The following is an 18,908-nucleotide window of genomic DNA, read 5'->3' as shown; positions in this document are numbered from 1 at the left end:
AAAATAACTGTGCTGCAAAAGCCAATATAACACCCTCAGAATACATGGCTGCTTTATTTCAGTACATACATTGTTTGTTTGTTTTTTTTTGGGGGGGGGGGGGGGATGCTTGCCGATTTTTACCTGTTAGATGGTAAATCGGGTGCAAAATATTTACATTGATGTTTACATTGAAATAGGAAAATGAGGCATGGACTGGAATATCATAGAGTATTGATGCTCAAGTTTTTCATGCTGTTTTTTTTTTTGGAAGTGGAAAATCTTTTCCATGTCCAACCTTAGATTCCCTTTATTTTATGTTTCATTAAATTGGATGTTTTGGCCAAAGCAACTGAATTAAATAAAACTAATTCATTAATGATTAATGAAATGTTTTTAAAAGGGAATGCACTGCTGTTTAAAAGTTGGAAGCCCGTAAGATTGTGATTTCTTTTTTTTGTCTTTTTTTAAAAAGAAATTCAGATTTTAAATTCAGACATTAAAATGATCAAAAGTGACCTTAAATTATAAGAAATATACTTCAAATAAATGCTGTTCTTTTGAACTGTGTATTCTTTGAAGAATCACAGTTTCCACAAAAATATTAAGCAATGTTTTTAGCATTGATAATATGGAGTTTCTTAAAAACCAGTCAACATATTAGAAACATTTCTGAAGAATCATGTGACTGAAGATTGGAGTAAATTCAGCTTTACCCACACTTTATATTAAAATAGAAGCATACATATAAATAAAATCACTTTTTTACTGTATTTTCACTCTAATAAATCAGCTTCGTGAGCATAGATTAACTTCTTATCGAAATAATAAAATCTTCCCAAATCGATCCCAAACTTTCGAAGATTAGAGAAGTGTCAGTTCTTCTGGAGTCACTTAATACTTTTTGGTAAGACAGAAATTTAAGTTGTTGAATGAGATTTGACAATTAAGAATGTCTCCTGTGAAGTTTTGTTAATTAACCACTTAAAAGCCACCCAGAACACCCTAGCAACACCCTGACAACCATCCAGAATATGCTTACTTTTTTTGCACAGGCAAACATGCATAACATTTTCATTAGTAAGATCTCACTAGGTCGTTTATCTTCATGAAATGTACCCGAATAAACCTCAGCAAGGCCAAAAAACAAGGCCAACTTTTTGTTTTAATGCTCCCAGGTAGCCTAAAGAAAACTTGCTTGTAAATTAAAATCACATGGCGAGTCAAAAGGGCAAAGAGGAGAAAGGAACAAATGCAGCTAATTTATTCCATCGGCTAAAGAGTCAAATCTGTTAGCTAAGAATGCAGGGGTCTCCAGTCCGAGCTGGCAAGAATGCAAAGCTCGTTTTGGACCGACGCCGTTTCTCGCAGCAGCGCTCGCTTCCTCCCAACCGCTCAGACTCTCCATTCCCTAAAATCTGGCTCTGAAAACAAACGCACACCGACCAGATCTGCTGTTTGCGCTGGACTCTAATGAGAAACAATGGACCCTGATGCGAAAATGTGCCACAATTAGCAAGAGAGCGAGCGAGAGAGGCATACTTTATCATTTGCAGCTTGTCCGATTACTGCCATGTATGCAAATAAATATTAACTGGGCATTTTAAGACTGTTTGCTGGAAGCCCAGCGGACATGAGCTTCTGCTCTCCTCAAAGGCTCCAGAGATCCAATCAGTCCCAGCTGTCTTATTAAGCAGCTAAATATAAGCAGTTTGTTAGGTGTGCCGCACCAGAGGAAGGAGGGTATTTTTGCAGTTATCTCTCTCTCTCTTGTCCCCCCTCCACCTCCCTTTTCTCTGGCTGATAATTAAGGACTCATGGAGGAAAACAGGTTGTGCTGGGTTGTGGGTTGACTCAGGTGTTTGTGTTTTATTTTTTAACAGCCTCGTCTCCTGCATGCGTCTCTCTCTGTGTATGTTTGACGCTGATATCTCTGAGAACGTGTATGTGCATAGCAAGTTCCTTTGTCTCCATGCGCGGTAAACCCTCTGAGGACTGATTACCAAATTGGCCCGCAGCAGTACGTCAGGAGGCTGTGTGTGCGTGTTTGTGTGGTGGGATATTGTTTGCGGTATTAATGAGTTACATATAAGTTTGCCAGGAGTGTTGGGCATTGCCAGAATTCCTCGCTCTTAGCGACTGTTGCTGGAAACCTCTGGGGTCTGAAGGGGAAATGAGAATAACATGTTAATTAAGCATTTTATCTTAATTTGTTTCTTAACCTTTCCATTTCAATGCAGCCGGGGTGAATCGAACCGCCCCTCACAAGTCAGTTGCACTTCATAATGCTGTTTTTTTTGTTAGCAGAATCTGTATTCTCCCCTCAAAGCGTCTGTTGGATAGATTAGATCTCAGCTAGCATGATTATATTTGTTGATTTTTGAGCAAGGTCTTCTGGGAAGCAGACGTGCTATCCAATAATTGGTACCTTGTGGTGGTGTGAGAACCATTAGCGTTCGTCGCTATGTCGAAATTTGAGAAAAGTAGCTGTTTGAAAGCGGTTTTCATTTCAAGCCAGGCGTCCGGGCCTGTCAAATGAAGTGTGCCCTTGTTTTATGAGTGACATTGAGGAATTAAGGTAATGTCAGCTTTAATCCGCTCTTCAATATTTAACTTTGAAGATGATTACACTAGCGGCTCTGTCATAATATTTAAATGTCACATCTGTATTCACGTTTTGTAGCAGTGCGGTAGTCGCAAAGCAACAATATGCGCACCTTTTTCCAGGTCCTTTGAGAGTTGTGCTTGTCCTGATGTATACGCATTTGTTAGTAGATTGGTGATTTTTATTTATTTATTTGCAGCTGCATTTGAATCTGATTTGACTGATGATGATTGCAGCTAAGATAACCCAGAGGAACAACGCTGTCATCTGATGAATACTAAAAATCCACACTAAACAAATCTGTTTTTATATTACACCACAACAACAGCACAGTTTGAGTCATTTTCTAAACTCTTAAAATCAACATGCAATAAAATCAAATTTGCATATTACATCACCTTGTCATTTAGAATTTATTTTGAACATTTAAAATATGATATTTGAACATACACACATGCACGAGTTATTATAAATATAATTGTATAATATTTGTAATACTTTATAACCATATATATATTCTAAATATTGTACATATTGTATATATTTAAATAATAATACAATATTAATTTGCTAAAGTATCTATGAAACATACTTATAAAATATAAATAAAACTAATATATATATTATATATAATATATATATAAAGATTTCAAATGAATGCTGTTCTTCTTAAATTTTATTAATTAAAAACTCCTGACAAAAGTATCACAGGTTTCAAAAAAATATATTATATAATAATTTTCTGAAATGTGTATATCTTAATGAATTGTAGAAATTTGTCTCCAAAATAATAATTATAAATAAATAAAAAAATCACAGTAGCCTATGGTATCAGAATCAAGGTGAAAAAGTTATTTGACATCAATTGATTTATTTCTAAATCTTGTTGTACAACTCTTTAATTTAGACTTAATTAATAGCTCTATTAAACTGTTTGCTACCACAGTAAACACATGGTTAAATGCACAAGGAACAGTGGCTTGTTTTAATGTTTTGACTCTCATTTGCTGTAAAAACCAACTCTTGCAACTATGGAAAGTAACAGTTGCCAGTTATTGCCCCAGATGCACAGTTAAATGTGCTCTCTAGTGTAGAAGTATTTCTCTTTATGCATGTGTATGGTATTCAAAAATAATAACGGCCCCAGTACATCGCCACATGACTTATTACTCAAATAGAAGTGGATCTAGGCATTCAAAAGCAACCCCTAGCTGCATTATTTAAATGGCTGTATATAAGGAATAACGTTTATTCAGAAAGGTTGTAAGACTGTTACAGATTGATCTCATACTTGAATTGGCAACATAAAAGAGAATTGCAGGAGAACATTGATTCAATCAAGAAAATCCATTTAGGCCCCTCAACATCTTTACCTATGTGAAATCAAGTGTATGAATGGAGTCAAACCAAAGCCTGCAATCGAAGTGTTTTTTTTTAGCATACTATAAAAAAATTACAGTAGAATTCTCAGAGTGCTTTTTAATTCTGCATTTGTCTGCTCAAAAATCTCCAAGTGGAAAAAGTTCTTATATGTGCTCTTATGAGGTGATTTGGTTCACCTTTTTTTAATTGTTTCCCTATAAAGAGGTGTCTGTGCAAGTCTGCTGTTCACAGAGCAGGGGTCAAAGGTCAGGAACGACTAGTGGAGCAAAAGTGGGGGGTTAAACCGAGACAGCCGGTGTGATATCCGTGTCTCGGGCGGAAGCTTGAGTGATTGACAGGAGCAGAGACAAAAGCAGCCTGTGTGCGGCACGTGTCATGTGACAGAAGGCGTCTGTAGACGTGTGCTCATTCATGGTCTAAACTCCACTCCGCAGTGCATAAGGATTCATGAGGAATCAGCAGCCATGGGAAAAATAATATGCAGTCTGCTCAATTTGGCTGGGATTTAGTCAACATGCAAATGAGCTCGTTAGGCGAGGGCTTTGTTTGTTGTTTGTTCGTGTGGGTTGGGCAGACACGTGTAATTTGTAACCCGGTGCATCACCAGATGCCCAGATGGACTAATAGGTTTGGTGACCGTTATTCAACACAAGAGGATGTTAGTGTATGTGTGTTTGAATAAGTGTGTGTTGATACGAGAGACAGTGACGGGCAGTGTACAGCTGTCCTCGGGCCTTTATCTAAGAAGTCAGAAGGGCGAAGAGATGAACAGACAGCTGGGTATCTCAGCTATCCAGTAACAGTGCAAACATGGCACGTCCCATGTGTGGATAGGTCAGTCTAAATGCTGATCCATGCACCCTGACATTACACCACACGGCTTTCTCTCGCCCTCCCTGTGTGTCTGTTGTTCCTACATGCATCTTTCACAGCTAGCACATTTCCGAAGAGCACATTTTGGTTGAAGGAATGTTAAAATTCCCAGTTCTTATAGTTAGAGTTGAATGCTATTTAATAATAATGAAATATTGCTTGGTGGTAGGTTTTTAGTTTTAGCACTTAGGTCAGATTGTTCTGGGTGTAAAAAATAGTCTGATAAATGTTATTTATTGGCTGTGAACTAGAGTGAAAACAGTAATATTCTGAAATATTATTACAATTTATAATAACAGTTTTCTATTTAGATATATTTTACATGTAATTTATTCCTGTGAAGGCAAAGCTGAATTTTCAACATTATTACTCCAGTCTTCAGTGTCACATGATACTTTAGAAATCATTCTAATATGTGACCCTGGACCACAAAACCAGTCACTGAGATTTATGCATCATCTGAACGTTTTCCACTCATGTATGGTTTGATAGAATAGGACAATATTTGGCCGAGATACAACTATTTGAACATCTGGAATCTGAGGGTGCAAAAAATCAAATATTGAGAAAATCACCTTTGAAGTTATCCAAATAAAGTTCCTAGCAAAGCATATAACTAATCAACAATTAATTTTTTATATATTTTCAGTAGATAAATACATGATCTTTACTTAATATCCTAAAGATTTTTGGCATAAAAGAAAAATCAATCATTTTGAACCATAAAATGTGTTGTTGGCTATTGCTACAAATATTCTGTTAAAAAAATAATTTGTATTATTATCAGTGTTGTTGCTTATATGTATTTAAGTTTAGAATTTTTCCAGCATTCTTTTGTTCAATAAAAAGTTAAAAGAATGTAATAAAAGAACTGTACATCCTTCAAAGCAGGGCTCATTTTATGAATTTAATAATTCAGTCTTTTATTCTGCATCCTCTTTTTCTTTCTCATAGAAATTCACGTGTGAGTGTTTAAAGATCCCATCTGTTTCAGGACCAATCCCATGCACCCTCTGTCTTTACAGAACATGTTTTCCCTCAAGCACACTGTTTATATCTGCACTATAAAAGTCTTTGAGTTATAGGACCATCCAGGTCTCGTCCTCCATTCGTCCTCTGCTCTGAGCCAGACAGGCCATAGCTTCAGATCACGCCACATTCTTCCAGGTCAGACACTGGAATAACTCCAGCTCTCTCATTTTCTGTCTGTGACTTTGCGTCCTGGTCTGAAGCTAGTTGTTGATGTGTGTGATGAGATTCCATTTCACATTTGGTTTTTGATGAAGATGTATTTGGGGTGACTCAAACTAGGTCGTTCTGCCTGATTAGGGAAACTAAACTTGTTTCGGTCTTATAATAAACTCTGTGCCAGTGCTGAGGCTGTGACAGCAGAACGAACTCCCAGATACAGTTTATTATCTTTTTATTAGTCTCCCCTAAAGCTCCCTCTGACATTTGGTTACGTTCTTACTCTAATATGACTCATTAGCACACTTAAAACCGTCTGCTGTCTGCTGGCCTGGGGAGAGAAGGTGGAGGAAAGACAGATACATAGACACCAATGAAAGTAGAAGATCTGTTTAGAAACAGCTCCTTTGTTTTCTGGTCTAGTCCTGTCAGAGCACTCAAAGGCCTTGAAGCACACTATTCAGCTAGATTTGCATTTCCTAAAACAAAGGCTGCAAAAAAAGAAAGAAAGTGATTTTTATATATATATATATCTGTGTGTGTGTGTGTGTTACAGTTGTGCTTAAAAATATTGGGACCCATGCATTTTATTTAAATAATGCATTATTCTGCGCAACGTGAACAATATATTACAATCTTTACATATATATTATGTAGATTTGTTTTCTTCATTTAAATAACATAAGTTATTAACTTATATTTTATACAATGTTTATTGTACATTTTATTTATGTACAGGGTAAATGAGACTATAGCTGGATAAATGGAGGCAAATTAATGCATGCAAGTACACCAATTGCAGTTCATAATGCAAATATTAAAATTCGCTGATTTTGAAATTGTGGCAATGGTTAAAATGTTTTAACTTTATATTTCAGTTCAGACAGAATTAATTTAAGAAATTTTGTGAAGGATAGAGATGCATTTGTTTTTAAATTGTATTTGGATTTAAAATAAAATAAAATTATTACAAATAAAAACAAATAATAAAAGTATAGTGAATACCAGTACTTTATGAGCAGAGGGCACAGTGCATTAGCAGTCTTAATGTTTTGAGAAATATTGTGTGTTATTTCATGACATTTGTGTACAGATAAGATTTAATTTTTCCTGTTTGTAACATCTCAGTTCACTAGCTAGTAAGTGTGTAGGTGTAAGCTTATTTGAGTAATTATGTATTTCTGAAGGCATAAAAATCTGTTCTACTATATTTACACAAAAAAGATGTGTCATATTATTTGAAGTGTAAACTGTTTTAGCATATCAATATTGCAAACACAGACAAAAGATTGCATTTTTGTAACATAAGGTAAACATTCTGCTACTGTGACAATATGCATGCATTGACCTCGTGAACGTCTTCTCAGATTGTTTACATTCCTTCCCATCATCCCTTGGGTTTCAACTGTAAGCCTTAACAACAAGTTTAGTGTGATGATAAGGCGATACAAGGCTGTAAGGGTTCAGCTGGTGATGAAAGCCTTGTCTATATGTGTGCCCACAGACAACCCAGACAGCTGTATGATACATGCACCCTGTCAGCAGTGTTTTTGACCTCTGAGCTCCAGTTGCTCACCAGCTTTGCATTTTTTGCCCCAGTCTGTGGTTTAGCGTCGCCTTTGCGCTTTCGCTCTCTGGGATGTTGAACTCTGAACCCTTAAATGTTAGGTACACCTGCTCCCACAGCGGCCAAAACAGGTGTGGACCAATCAGACGCAGAGTAGTCTACTTAAAACATGGCTTTTTACGACTTTGAAAGCCTGTGATCTAAAAGCTAATTATCCGTAACACCGTCCTTTGTTCCTTTTGTGTTGACCCATATGTTTAAAGAGCTAGAAAATAGAAATTAATATGGCAGTAATGGTAAGAAATAGCAAATAAATTTAATTTTCTTTGTCTGTTTATCTTTTCCATCCCCTGTCAAATGAAATGTTTGTTCTTCTTTGTGTCATTACACTAACATTGGACTTGCCTTAAACTTGTTAAAACTCCCAGAGGGAGGGTTACGGGCAGTGCCGCTGTCTGTAACTGAGGTTGAGAGGCGGCCTATGTGTCCAGCCATTACTATTTATTTCAGCGTAAGAACTATTCACAATGGCAGTGAGCTTTGGGTTGGACCTGAGGACCAATCTGCCGTGTTTAGCACATCTGACTCCCTGTCGGTGATAGGCAAGGGCTATTGTCTCCAAAACAACAGCAGCCTTGAATTTGGCCTCTGGTGGCCCAGGGGACAGTCCCCGCCACTCTCTTCCTGGCTTGGGACGCTCCCCAAGGCATCACACATTCTCGGCAGAGCGCGATGTTCCATAAATAAGAGAGACATCTTTATAGCACACACACACACACAGAGGTAGTCCAGCTTACTGAGGTGCTGTAAATCAAGAGAAAGCTATGTGTGTGTAGGTGACATTACGGCTAGAATAGGCCACCTCTGAGTAGGAGAAAGCGTGGTGTACAATGACAAAAAAGGACACAAACAAGAGAAGGTGACACATAGGGTTTAAAAAGGGAAACGATAACCCAAAATTTCTTGAAATACGTTATGAAAGTAAATCAACTTTACAATGTGTTTGATCCATGGAAAATCAACGGTGACTGATAGCCATGGTTCTGCTGAGGTATTCTAAATGAAGAAAAAGGACAGACACTAAAAGGGAAATAATAGGCAACATTTTTAAAAACACAAATCGGATAAGAATTTGTGTCTGCCATGTAAGCAGACAGTTCACATATTTCCATCAGTTCAAGTCATATGTCACTAAAAAAGCAATGGTAATGTATGACGTCATCTCACAAGCGCTTTTGCCAAGTCTGTGGTTTTCCTGTAGAATTCGGCTACTTTTACACTGTTGCCACCGGTTGTTTTTCAGTCTGCGGGTTTGACAGAGGATACCCCTGACAAAGGGGAAAAATGAAGAAAAAAATGACTGGTGTAGTTTTAGTCTGTTTTAAATAACAATTTCGCTGGTTTTGTTTTGCAGACCTGGCAACTTTGTTTCCGGGTCTTCCTTGGGTGGTTCTGTAGGTGTATCCACCTTATTTTTCCTGTAAGAGTGGGCACGGTGTCTTGCTTCCAGTGTTATCCGCTTCCAGCTATTTTTAACTGTTCAAAACGGCTCATTTTGATGCTTGTTATTGCAAACTGGTTATTACCATATTACTTTGTATTATCTTATTTGTGGACACACTGGTTTGTAGTGCACAGTCTGCAAACTGTTTTACTGTTTACTGCTCTTTGTTATTCGTCTCCTTATTTCCGTACAGTGGCTAATGAACCAGAAGTCTCGCACAGAAAACGGATGATTATGAGTGGATAGTGCATTGATTATAGTCAACAAACCAGAATTTGGCATCAAAACCTGCAGTGTAAATTTGGCCTTAGAAAACCTAGTAGCAAATCCTGCATAGTTTGCCTTTTTTATTTCTACTAAGGTTAGGGTTTAGTGAGCAACCATAATAATGACGCTTACTGTTTTAATCAGAAATTTAACTCTGTACGCTTCTCTAGTTCTCATAATCGTACCTCACATCTGAAGGACCCTCTTTCCCGAATCACAAGTGGAATCCCTGTCTGCTCTTGAACAGAAGGAAGCAGAATTCTTCACATGGGAGGGAAAGTGTATCGGGACAATAGATAGCCTGCTGGGGGTTATTGTCATCAGAGTCTCTCTGCACTGCGGACCATGAGAGTGTGTCTCTCTCAGTGGGATGGGGCTGGCCTCCATGCGTGTTTGCTTTTTACATAAAGCGTGATCAGTGGTACACAACATGTGGGCCTAATGGTGAAAGCTGGCACAGACTTAATTGGCACAACTGTGGAACACAGTCCCTCTGTTTCTGTTTGTGCTCACCGATATTGTGTTCATTATGTTTACACCTTTCGCTCAAATTTTTTCCCAGCACTGTTTCCATTTCTCTCACTGCCTGACTCTCTTTTCATTCCTCCTTACTCTCTTCTCACTGGTGTTTATCCATCGTGTCAGAGTGGGTTTATTCTTTGGGTCGCCATTTGGTGCAGTGATGTTCTAAGTCCCCCTGGCCAATCTCTCCATGCTGTAAACAGGCTTGAGGAATGTTCTAGTGCTGGATTACTCTCTGCCCACCCTGCCTTCATCTAGAGTTTTACCCCTGAGCAGTTTTCATCCAGTGCGGACAACCTGAGAGAGCTAAGAGATAAAACAGTAGTGTCACTCTTATACCAACCAGAGCGTTCCAGCTCTGACACACCACTGGACCAGATCACCGGAGGAAGAGTTCACACTGAAATTCCATAAGAACAAAATGAAAAGCTGCCTCATATGTTCAGTTTTAAGGCAGCCAATTTAATATGTTTCATACATATAGTGTTTCTTAAGCATATTTAGAGGGATGTAAAAAAAGAAATGCACAAATTAAGTTGTATGCAACTTTTATCATTTATTCATGTTCAGTGCCTGATTTTGATTAAGAATTCAGACTTTTTCCCCCAGCTATGTATTTTTATTTATTTATTTTTCACATCAAATATTAAGGCAATGCACTATGGTTAATACGATAACTAACTGCTAACAGTTTCTATGAGTCCCTGTAATGGTGGTGAGCAAATTGTAATATTACTTAAATTAAATTATGGATGCAAAGCATATGCAAAATGTAATATATACAAATATATATATATATATATATATATATATATATATTTATTTTGTTGACATGGGTATTAATCTTTTTTTTTTTTTTCTTTTTTTTTTTGCATTTTTAAACTGATAAGGCCAATATTGATAGTCTATAGTAAGAAATATTTTTTAAATATGTTTTGTAACATAATTTTAATTAAATTATTCTGTCATTCATTCATTGGTTGGTACTACTAATTGAATAATTTTAGTTTAGTGGCCAAAAACAATTATTACATTGTAAATCTACTGTATAATCATTTGATTTGTTTACACACACACACACACACACACACACACACACACACACACACACACATATCTATATCTATATCTATATCTATATCTGAATGATCTATATCTGAATGAATTGACAAAATAAATTAATTTATTATAAAACATGTGATCTATGATTAAAACAAGTTTTATCCTCTGTCTATACTGGCATTAATTGGTCTATAAAATTACTAATATTGACTGATTTCTATAGTAAGAAATATTTTTTAAATATGTTTTGTAACATAATTTTAATTAAATTATTCTGTCATTCATTCATTGGTTGGTACTACTAATTGAATAATTTTAGTTTAGTGGCCAAAAACAATTATTACATTGTAAATCTACTGTATAATCATTTGATTTGTTTACACACACACACACACACACACACATACATATATATATATACATATATATATACACATAAATAGTACTGAATGAATTGACAAAATAAATTAATTTATTATAAAACGTGATCTATGATTAAAACAAGTTTTATACTCTGTCTATACTGGCATTAATTGGTCTATAAAATTACTAATATTGACTGATACTAATATGGCGACAATATATTATGCCTTCATAATTGTAATTTAAGTAACATTGGAATTTAAATAACATAATTTTCATAGAAAATGATCTAAAGCTGCATTAGCCATCAGCACATCAACTTTTAATTTATTGTAAAAAAATGTTTAATAATAAAATAAAATAGATTGTTAATTGCATATTTTGAATTTGAATCTCATTGACATTTAATCAGAATCAGCATGGCATTGAATATAAATTCCCATCTCCAGATCAGCTACTAATCCCCACCTGCATAAGTGCAATAAGCTGCGAGTTGATAGCATTGATTCCTCACTGTCTCTTCTGTCGCCTCCCACACTGAAACTGAGAGCAGAAGCCATGTTGTGTTAAACCAGTTTGCATTTTAGTCAGTATGCAATGTAGTCAAATGAGTTACCCTTTGCATATTTAAAAGCGTTTCTGTAGCCCATCCATGATGGAGATGCCACTTGTCTATTGTACGTTGTTTTCTGGTGCAAACAGCAGGGAATTGCCTGTAACGAGTATTCTCAGAGATATAAACATGCATATTGTGAGTCCACTTATACACATGCATGTAGGCATGCAAACAGCTCATTTCAACTTATTGTATTACGCAAAGAGATAAATGGCCACTCTGATGAGATAGCTAGTGTCAAACCAGGCTTCTACGGACCCGGCTATAGCCAAATACTGTGTGTCAGAGCATATTTCCCCAGTGCTACTAGCCGTTGAGGACTGTAATTGCTGTCACCTCCCTCCTGGATCCAGCTCCAGACTGTGGGAATTGGAAGAGTCATTTCATCTCCAGGGAAACGAAATGATGGGAGCTCCAATTTTCCAGCACAAGTTGAAGGGAAAAAGATGACGCGGAACATATCATTAGCGAGCTGCTAGTACATCTCTAGACTAAATTATTAGATAACCTGCGCAGGTCTTCCTCAAGAGTGTACAAAGAAGTAAATAGTCAACAATTACTAAAGCTGCGGTCACATTTATCAATGTTTGGTGGATTTTTGCAAGAGAAATCAAATCATTTCATTTGCAATTGGAAATTTAGCAAAAGATTTCCCTTCACAGATGGGTTCAAGTTAAACAACACAGCTCAACACAATCTCAATGTATTAATGAAAGTTTAGAAATAAGTTTTGCAATTGAAATGCTAAAGGTGTGGTTATATTTACAAATTTTTGGGGTCAAAATTATTGTCATTTCAATAGGAATCTACACAATTGTGTGAGGGTGAAAGATTTCAAGTGCAGCTTAGCACAGCTCAGTTTCAATGCATTAATGAAATACTTTAAACTGTAAGCTTAGAAATCATCAGAAAAATATATTTTTTCACTTTCACTTTACAAGCAATCCAGAAAGTTCCAATGAGCAAAAATATCTGCTAGACTCAGTTTCATTATTAAAATTGTGATATTTGTGGTCACATTTACCATTGTTGGCAAAATCTAGAAATTTGAATAAAAATCGACATGATTGGGAACTTTGTAGAAGGGCAAAAGATTTTCCCTCACAGATATTGAAATAAATTCAAATGCAACATAGCTCATCACAATAATAATGTTTGATGAAATAAGCTTAGAGTCCTTTGGAAAAATGTATTTCTTTTTAGGGAGTTTATGAGTAATGCAGAAAGTTCTAGTGTCCAAAATCATGTGATATTCTCTCCCAGATTTGCTATTGAAATGCTAAAGGTGCGGTCACATTTACTATTATTCAGCAGATTTACACCAGGCAAAATCCAATTGTTTCAGTAGGAATCTACACGATTGGGAATTTTGCATAAAGCCCTGTTCACACCAAGAATGATAACTAGTGTATAAAGTTAACGATAATGTTAGCTTTCACACCAGTGGATGATATGTCTGTTTATTCTAAGTGCATGCTTGTCTGCCACTTTAAATTCTGGAGCTCGTTATAGCAGGATGGATTCTGATAAGGTGTCAATGTTTGTATCGTTCATCATCTAAGAAAATCATTTTGAAAGTTATTCCAAGGATATCGTTTCTCTGTGCCTTTATCGTTATAGCTGTTGTGTGGACTATTCTTTATTAGAACAATTTTATCTTTATATCTATTCAAATTTGTTATCTTTATAGTTACCTCCTTGGTGTGAATTGACCTTAAGGGTGAAAGATTTTCCCTCGCAGATATCGCTACGCGTTCAAGTGCATTTCAGCACAGCTCATTTGCAACCTCAACATGTTTAGAAACTATCATCAAAATGTAATTTTTCACTTTCAGGTAGTTTACGAGCAAAGTTCCAAAAATGTGCGCTATTCTCTGGCAGCTGTGTGATTGAAATGTGATTTCAGTCCCATTTACCTTTGCTCAGAGAATTCCAATAGGAATCTGATGGATAGAGTTTCTCATGAGGGCAAAACATTTCAATTTTTGCAGCTGTTTCAAGTGGGTCACACAGAATCACCACATGGACCAACAGAAAGCTGCTTGATTTAACTAGAATATTCTCAAAGCTATCCAATTAGCAGCTGCCTTTGAGAGGCTTGTGCATGCAAGTCGACCTTACATAGTTGCTGTGCCAAGAATGTGGCCGCATTACATAATTAGCTCTTGAAACCAGTCGTCTCCTTTGAAAAATGGACCTGCTAACATATAAGGGGTTAATGTCAGACTTCCTCCAGAGTCTGTGGTGTTGTGCCGTGCATATGACGCTAACAGAAGGGGCTCGGTCGTCTGATACACACCAATTTCAACCCCTTTCAGGATGGTGTAGGAGAACAGAGGGACCTTCTCGCTTCACAGAGCTACAATTAAGGGGGCCTCAAACAGAGGGGCTCAGAGACAAAGACGGAGTGAGAGCGATATAGACAGAGAGAGGGAGAGGGAGAGAGAGTGACAGACAGGCAGAGGTAGGGAAAGTGGAATATTAATGCATTGAAGAGCAACAGGAAATTGGGCGTCTAAATGTGCACCCGTGTCCCCCGAGATGATTAGTAGCAGCCAATCTCATTCAAAAGCAGATCAATGAGGAGATATATTGTCATTTTCCAGCCGCACCCTCTTAATCAATTAATCTATAATAAGATCCGTGCATCTTAAAGGGACAGTCCTAGAATTAATGCGTGTTGTTTCTGTTCATGCATCTGAAGTGGAATAAATTTCATAAATTTCTCTCATTGAATGGTTTAAGTTGGCAAAACAGAACATAGTTGATTGTGTTTCATTTTATGCTCAGGCCATTGTGTCTAATCAAGCAAATTGTTCTCAATCAAGGGACAGCAAATAAACACATTGTTGCCAGGTCTTTTGTTTCTTTTTAAGCCTTTGTGCAATTTCTTTTCATTTCATCTGTCTTTTGGCATCCTTCCCTTAACTGTCATATGCAACACTGCTTTGGGCATGTGGGGGAGTCAGATTCTTTTCCATTACATAAGGACTCTGTGTATTGCTTTTCGCATTAAATGTCATTTTGTCTCAGTGTTCTGTCAGTCTCCATGGCGATCGCAGCGTGATGGTTAGTCAATATCTTTCTATGGGGACTTTGGCAGGAACACATGCTGGACACATGTACAAAGCATGTCGATATGTGCTTTAGGTCTTATCACCAGGATGTGATCTAACATATTTTTTTTTATTAAGCCATTACAAAATCCCCTTTTTATTTTGACATTATCTGACTTAGTTTCCTTTAAATAAATATTCTGGGTTTATTACCAAATTTTAAGAAGTTAAGCTCAATCGATTATTTATTTATTTATTTATACATTTTGTGCATATACAATTGAAACAGTCAGTATTGTAATATTTATAATATTTACTTACATTAACCCAGATTTCATTTAAAATTTTCCCCCTTATTTTTCGAAAATGGCATGTTGCCCCCCCATTAATCAACATCTTCATAAATGCTGTAGTTTAAACTTAACTTCCACCAATTTCTGAATATTCCTTTAAACACTTAAATATGTCACATTTGTGTGTTCATGTGTTCTTTGGGATCTGCTGAGCTTTAAATTCACAGTGTCAGATGGCTTGGCCCTTGTTCAGTGTGAGTTGTCAGGTGTTCGTGGTGCAGCTGATCAGTGTAATAAATCACGTTTTACTGGCACAGACTCAAGCGGCTGTATGGTGGATGGGCTAATTACTTGTAGTGCTATAGCATTTTCAGAACGTTTTCTGCTGTCAGTACTGATTGCTCAACACTGATATAATGTCTGATACGTTGCCACCAAGGTGCATTTCTCTTTTTTTGATCTCTGTATAGCTTAATTGAGAAATTTAAAGTCAGTATTGCCGCTACATTATTGGAGAGGTTAAGTTAATTTCTATTGATAAAGACTCTGGATTGGCTTTACATAATGGCGTCTTTCAGTTGGGTGTGTAAATTAGTGGATGTCTCGAATGTAGGGACTGCTTCAGGCATGCTTTTCACTGTCATTTATCTTCTTTGAAGAAAAAAGAGAACATTTAACAAACGAAAGAAATAAACTGATTTAACACTCTTTGTGTTTATTGAATAAAACTCGCTGCAAATATTTTGTAGTTCTCAGATGAATAAAGCAGATGTTAAATAACACAACAGCAGAGTGTCTGTGCCCCTCAGTGTGAGAAAGATCGAGCAACTCATTGTTAGCTTTTATAAATTCAATGATAATCTGTCATCTGCAGCGATGTTCTCCAAACTCGCGCTCTTGGCGTACTTCTGCGACTGTTGCTTAATGGCATCATTAAGAGGCGATGATGTGATGTCACCATAACTCTCACGCTAATGTGATTATTCAGCTAAATTCACAGACTGCACACTCGTCCTGACGCATCCAGCTGATGTTTTATGGTAGCTGGAGCATGCTGCATCAGTCATAAGAGAGATGAAATGTATTTAGGGGGAAACGGAATCATGTTTTATTCAATTACACGCTGAAGCTCAATTAATCAGTTTTTGCAATTAAGTTAAACTTCCTCATGCATCATACATGAGAACAATATCAAGGGTAGTTGCCCCAGAAGCTCCCAGCGTACTCCAGGCGCTGACTGTCCTCCACTGTGAACATAATGGAAGAGAATATATTACATTAGGAAAATTAAGATAAATACAACCCCTAACATGCATGTTGTGCTTTCAGTCTTGAAATTAACATGAAATGCAATTTGTTGGTTAATTTTTAACAAATACAGTCTTCATTATAGTGGAGAAAATGGCTGGGATGGAAAGAGTGAAATGCAGTGAATACAAAACAGGCCTCTTTTCCCTCTTTAGTGATTCATTGCTGTTATTTGCCAGGGCTGAATCCACCGTTATCATCCGCCATCATTACCTGCCTCAGACAGAGGGTCTTCTGTCGTGTCTCATTGTCTGAACCTCATACCACACTGATATACCTCTGATATTGCTTTTCACTTCTGATCTAGTCATTCCCATGAAACAATGGCATTTCTGTGATTGATGATTTGCTTAGAGCCCCAAGTCTTTAAGGGCTGATTGATGCTGCTTTTTTGGAGACGGAACAGAATTTAAAGGTAATAGTGAAATGAATTGCACTGTTTTCTTGCACCTTGACCTACAGGGCTCTTTCATAATGATGATTAAACTCAGGCCTCTATATATATATATATATATATATATATATATATATAAAACATTAAAAACCTGTATGACTTTCTTTGTTCTATAGAACACAAAAGCAGTAATTCTGTAAGATGTTCTAGCAACACTTTTCCATAAAAGTGACAGTTAATTGGGCATGAAGGTTTGCCAGTTTCCAAAAATTTCACGATAAAACGATAGTATAAAATCCATAAAGAAAATCAGTACTCATTCATTTATTTAGCCTATATATTTTATGTTTTAGTTATATCTTAATAAATATATTTAATTTATATTAAAGTATTATTTTAGAAGATTTGGCTGCTTTTATAATACATTTATTTTATAATACATTTTGGGGAAGTTGTGGCCTAATGGTTAGAGAGTTTGACTCCTAAGGTTGTGGGTTTGAGTCTCGGGCTGGCAATACCATGACTGAGGTGCCCTTGAGCAAGGCCCCGAACCACCAACTGCTCCCCGGGCGCCGCAGCATAAATGGCTGTGTGCACTTTGGATGAGTTAAATGCAGAGCACAAATTCTGAGTAGGGATCACCATACTTGGCTATATGTCACTTCACTCATGGTGCTTTTATTTAGTCAGTTTTGGAGTTCAGCAACCCTTTCTCAGTTCATTTCCATTGTAGTACGGAAAAGAGCAGTGTAAACATACTTAAAAATATCTCATTTTCTGTTCAACAGAGAGAGAGAAAAAATGTGGACATTTCCACAGATTTGTCGTTTTTGGGTGAACTATTCCTTTAAATCAGCTAAAATGCTATTTTTGGACTTTTTTATTCTCGTAAAACATTTGATCAGCGAAAAGTGTCATGTTTTAATAGGAATTAAAAATGTAAATCTTTTCTAAAACGTAAATCACTCTCAACACAAAAGGAGATGTTAGGCTGAATGACAGCCTCAGTCTCCATTCACTTTTATTGTATGTAATGATACAATGGAAGTCAGTGTGACTGAGGTTGTCAGCTCTGCCTAATATCATCTTTTGTGCGCTGAGTGAGAAATCATCTTCAGCTTTGAAACAACACGAAGTTGAATAAATAATGACAGATTTGTAATTACTGAGTGAACTATCTCTCACGAACTACTCCAGAATTTAATTTATTCACTCTATACAGCGATATAGGCAGGCTGAGCGAAATGAAGTGCCTGGCCCTTTAAGAGCTCTGTTACCCCAGTGTGGGTAACTGCTAAAGGGAGTCAGGGGGGTGGGCTTGAGCCACGAGACGGTCGCCTGTAGAAGCGAGAGTAGTAAATCCGTTCATTCACGGCGTGCGCGAGGCAGCGGCGGAGATGGGAATCTGACTGAAGAGGCTGTTAAAGAACGGATACTTTTTCCATACACAAGGAAAGCGAGAAAAGAAATATGTTTTGCCGGTGAAATGAATCTTGGAGGAAGTAAGAGCGGCTGGGACGGACTGTGAGCATCACATCTTATCTGTCCGTTACACTGACTCTTTATCTGTACAGTTCAGCGCTCGAGCGCACAGGAAGCGCACGGGAATATGGAGTATTTGTGATGCTCAGCTATCCTACCCAGTTTGTGTGTGTTTTGGGTCTAGTTTGTAAAGTTCTTCAATGTGACTGCCTGTTTAAACGCGTATCCTCGCACTTCAACCGGATTGTAGCGCTTTTGTGGTGGTTGTAAAGGTGACTGAAGTGGACTTTATATCTGAGGGTGATGGAGTTTCGCAGGACTTTAGATGCGCTGCTCGTTGTGTTTGCCATCATCTGCGTGTCTCAAGGTAAGCTGGAGAAAATACACGACAGGTGACCATATGAAGATTATGATCGCAAAACATTGTGGAATAGTTGTCGACATCT

At 37.0% G+C, this 18,908-nt stretch overlaps 1 protein-coding gene across 6 annotated transcripts in view; it reads left to right on the top strand.

The window, feature by feature from the left end:
• Positions 1 to 18,908, top strand: part of robo3 (roundabout, axon guidance receptor, homolog 3 (Drosophila)) — a 128,739-nt gene that overhangs the window by 38,506 nt on the left and 71,325 nt on the right. The window contains exon 1 of one of the 6 annotated variants that reach the window (XM_052567916.1): positions 18,309 to 18,829. The exons of 4 other annotated variants lie outside the window; for them this stretch is intronic. In XM_052567916.1, the coding sequence (XP_052423876.1) occupies positions 18,766 to 18,829 (64 nt within the window). In that variant the 5' untranslated portion in view covers positions 18,309 to 18,765. Of the gene's footprint in view, positions 1 to 18,308; positions 18,830 to 18,908 lie in introns of those variants that run through there. One more of the 6 variants, XM_052567917.1, reaches the window with a different exon arrangement.

This window comes from Carassius gibelio, chromosome B10, assembly GCF_023724105.1.
Source record: "Carassius gibelio isolate Cgi1373 ecotype wild population from Czech Republic chromosome B10, carGib1.2-hapl.c, whole genome shotgun sequence".
Taxonomy (NCBI): Eukaryota; Metazoa; Chordata; class Actinopteri; order Cypriniformes; family Cyprinidae; genus Carassius; species Carassius gibelio.
This window is presented reverse-complemented; position numbering and strand designations above follow the sequence as displayed.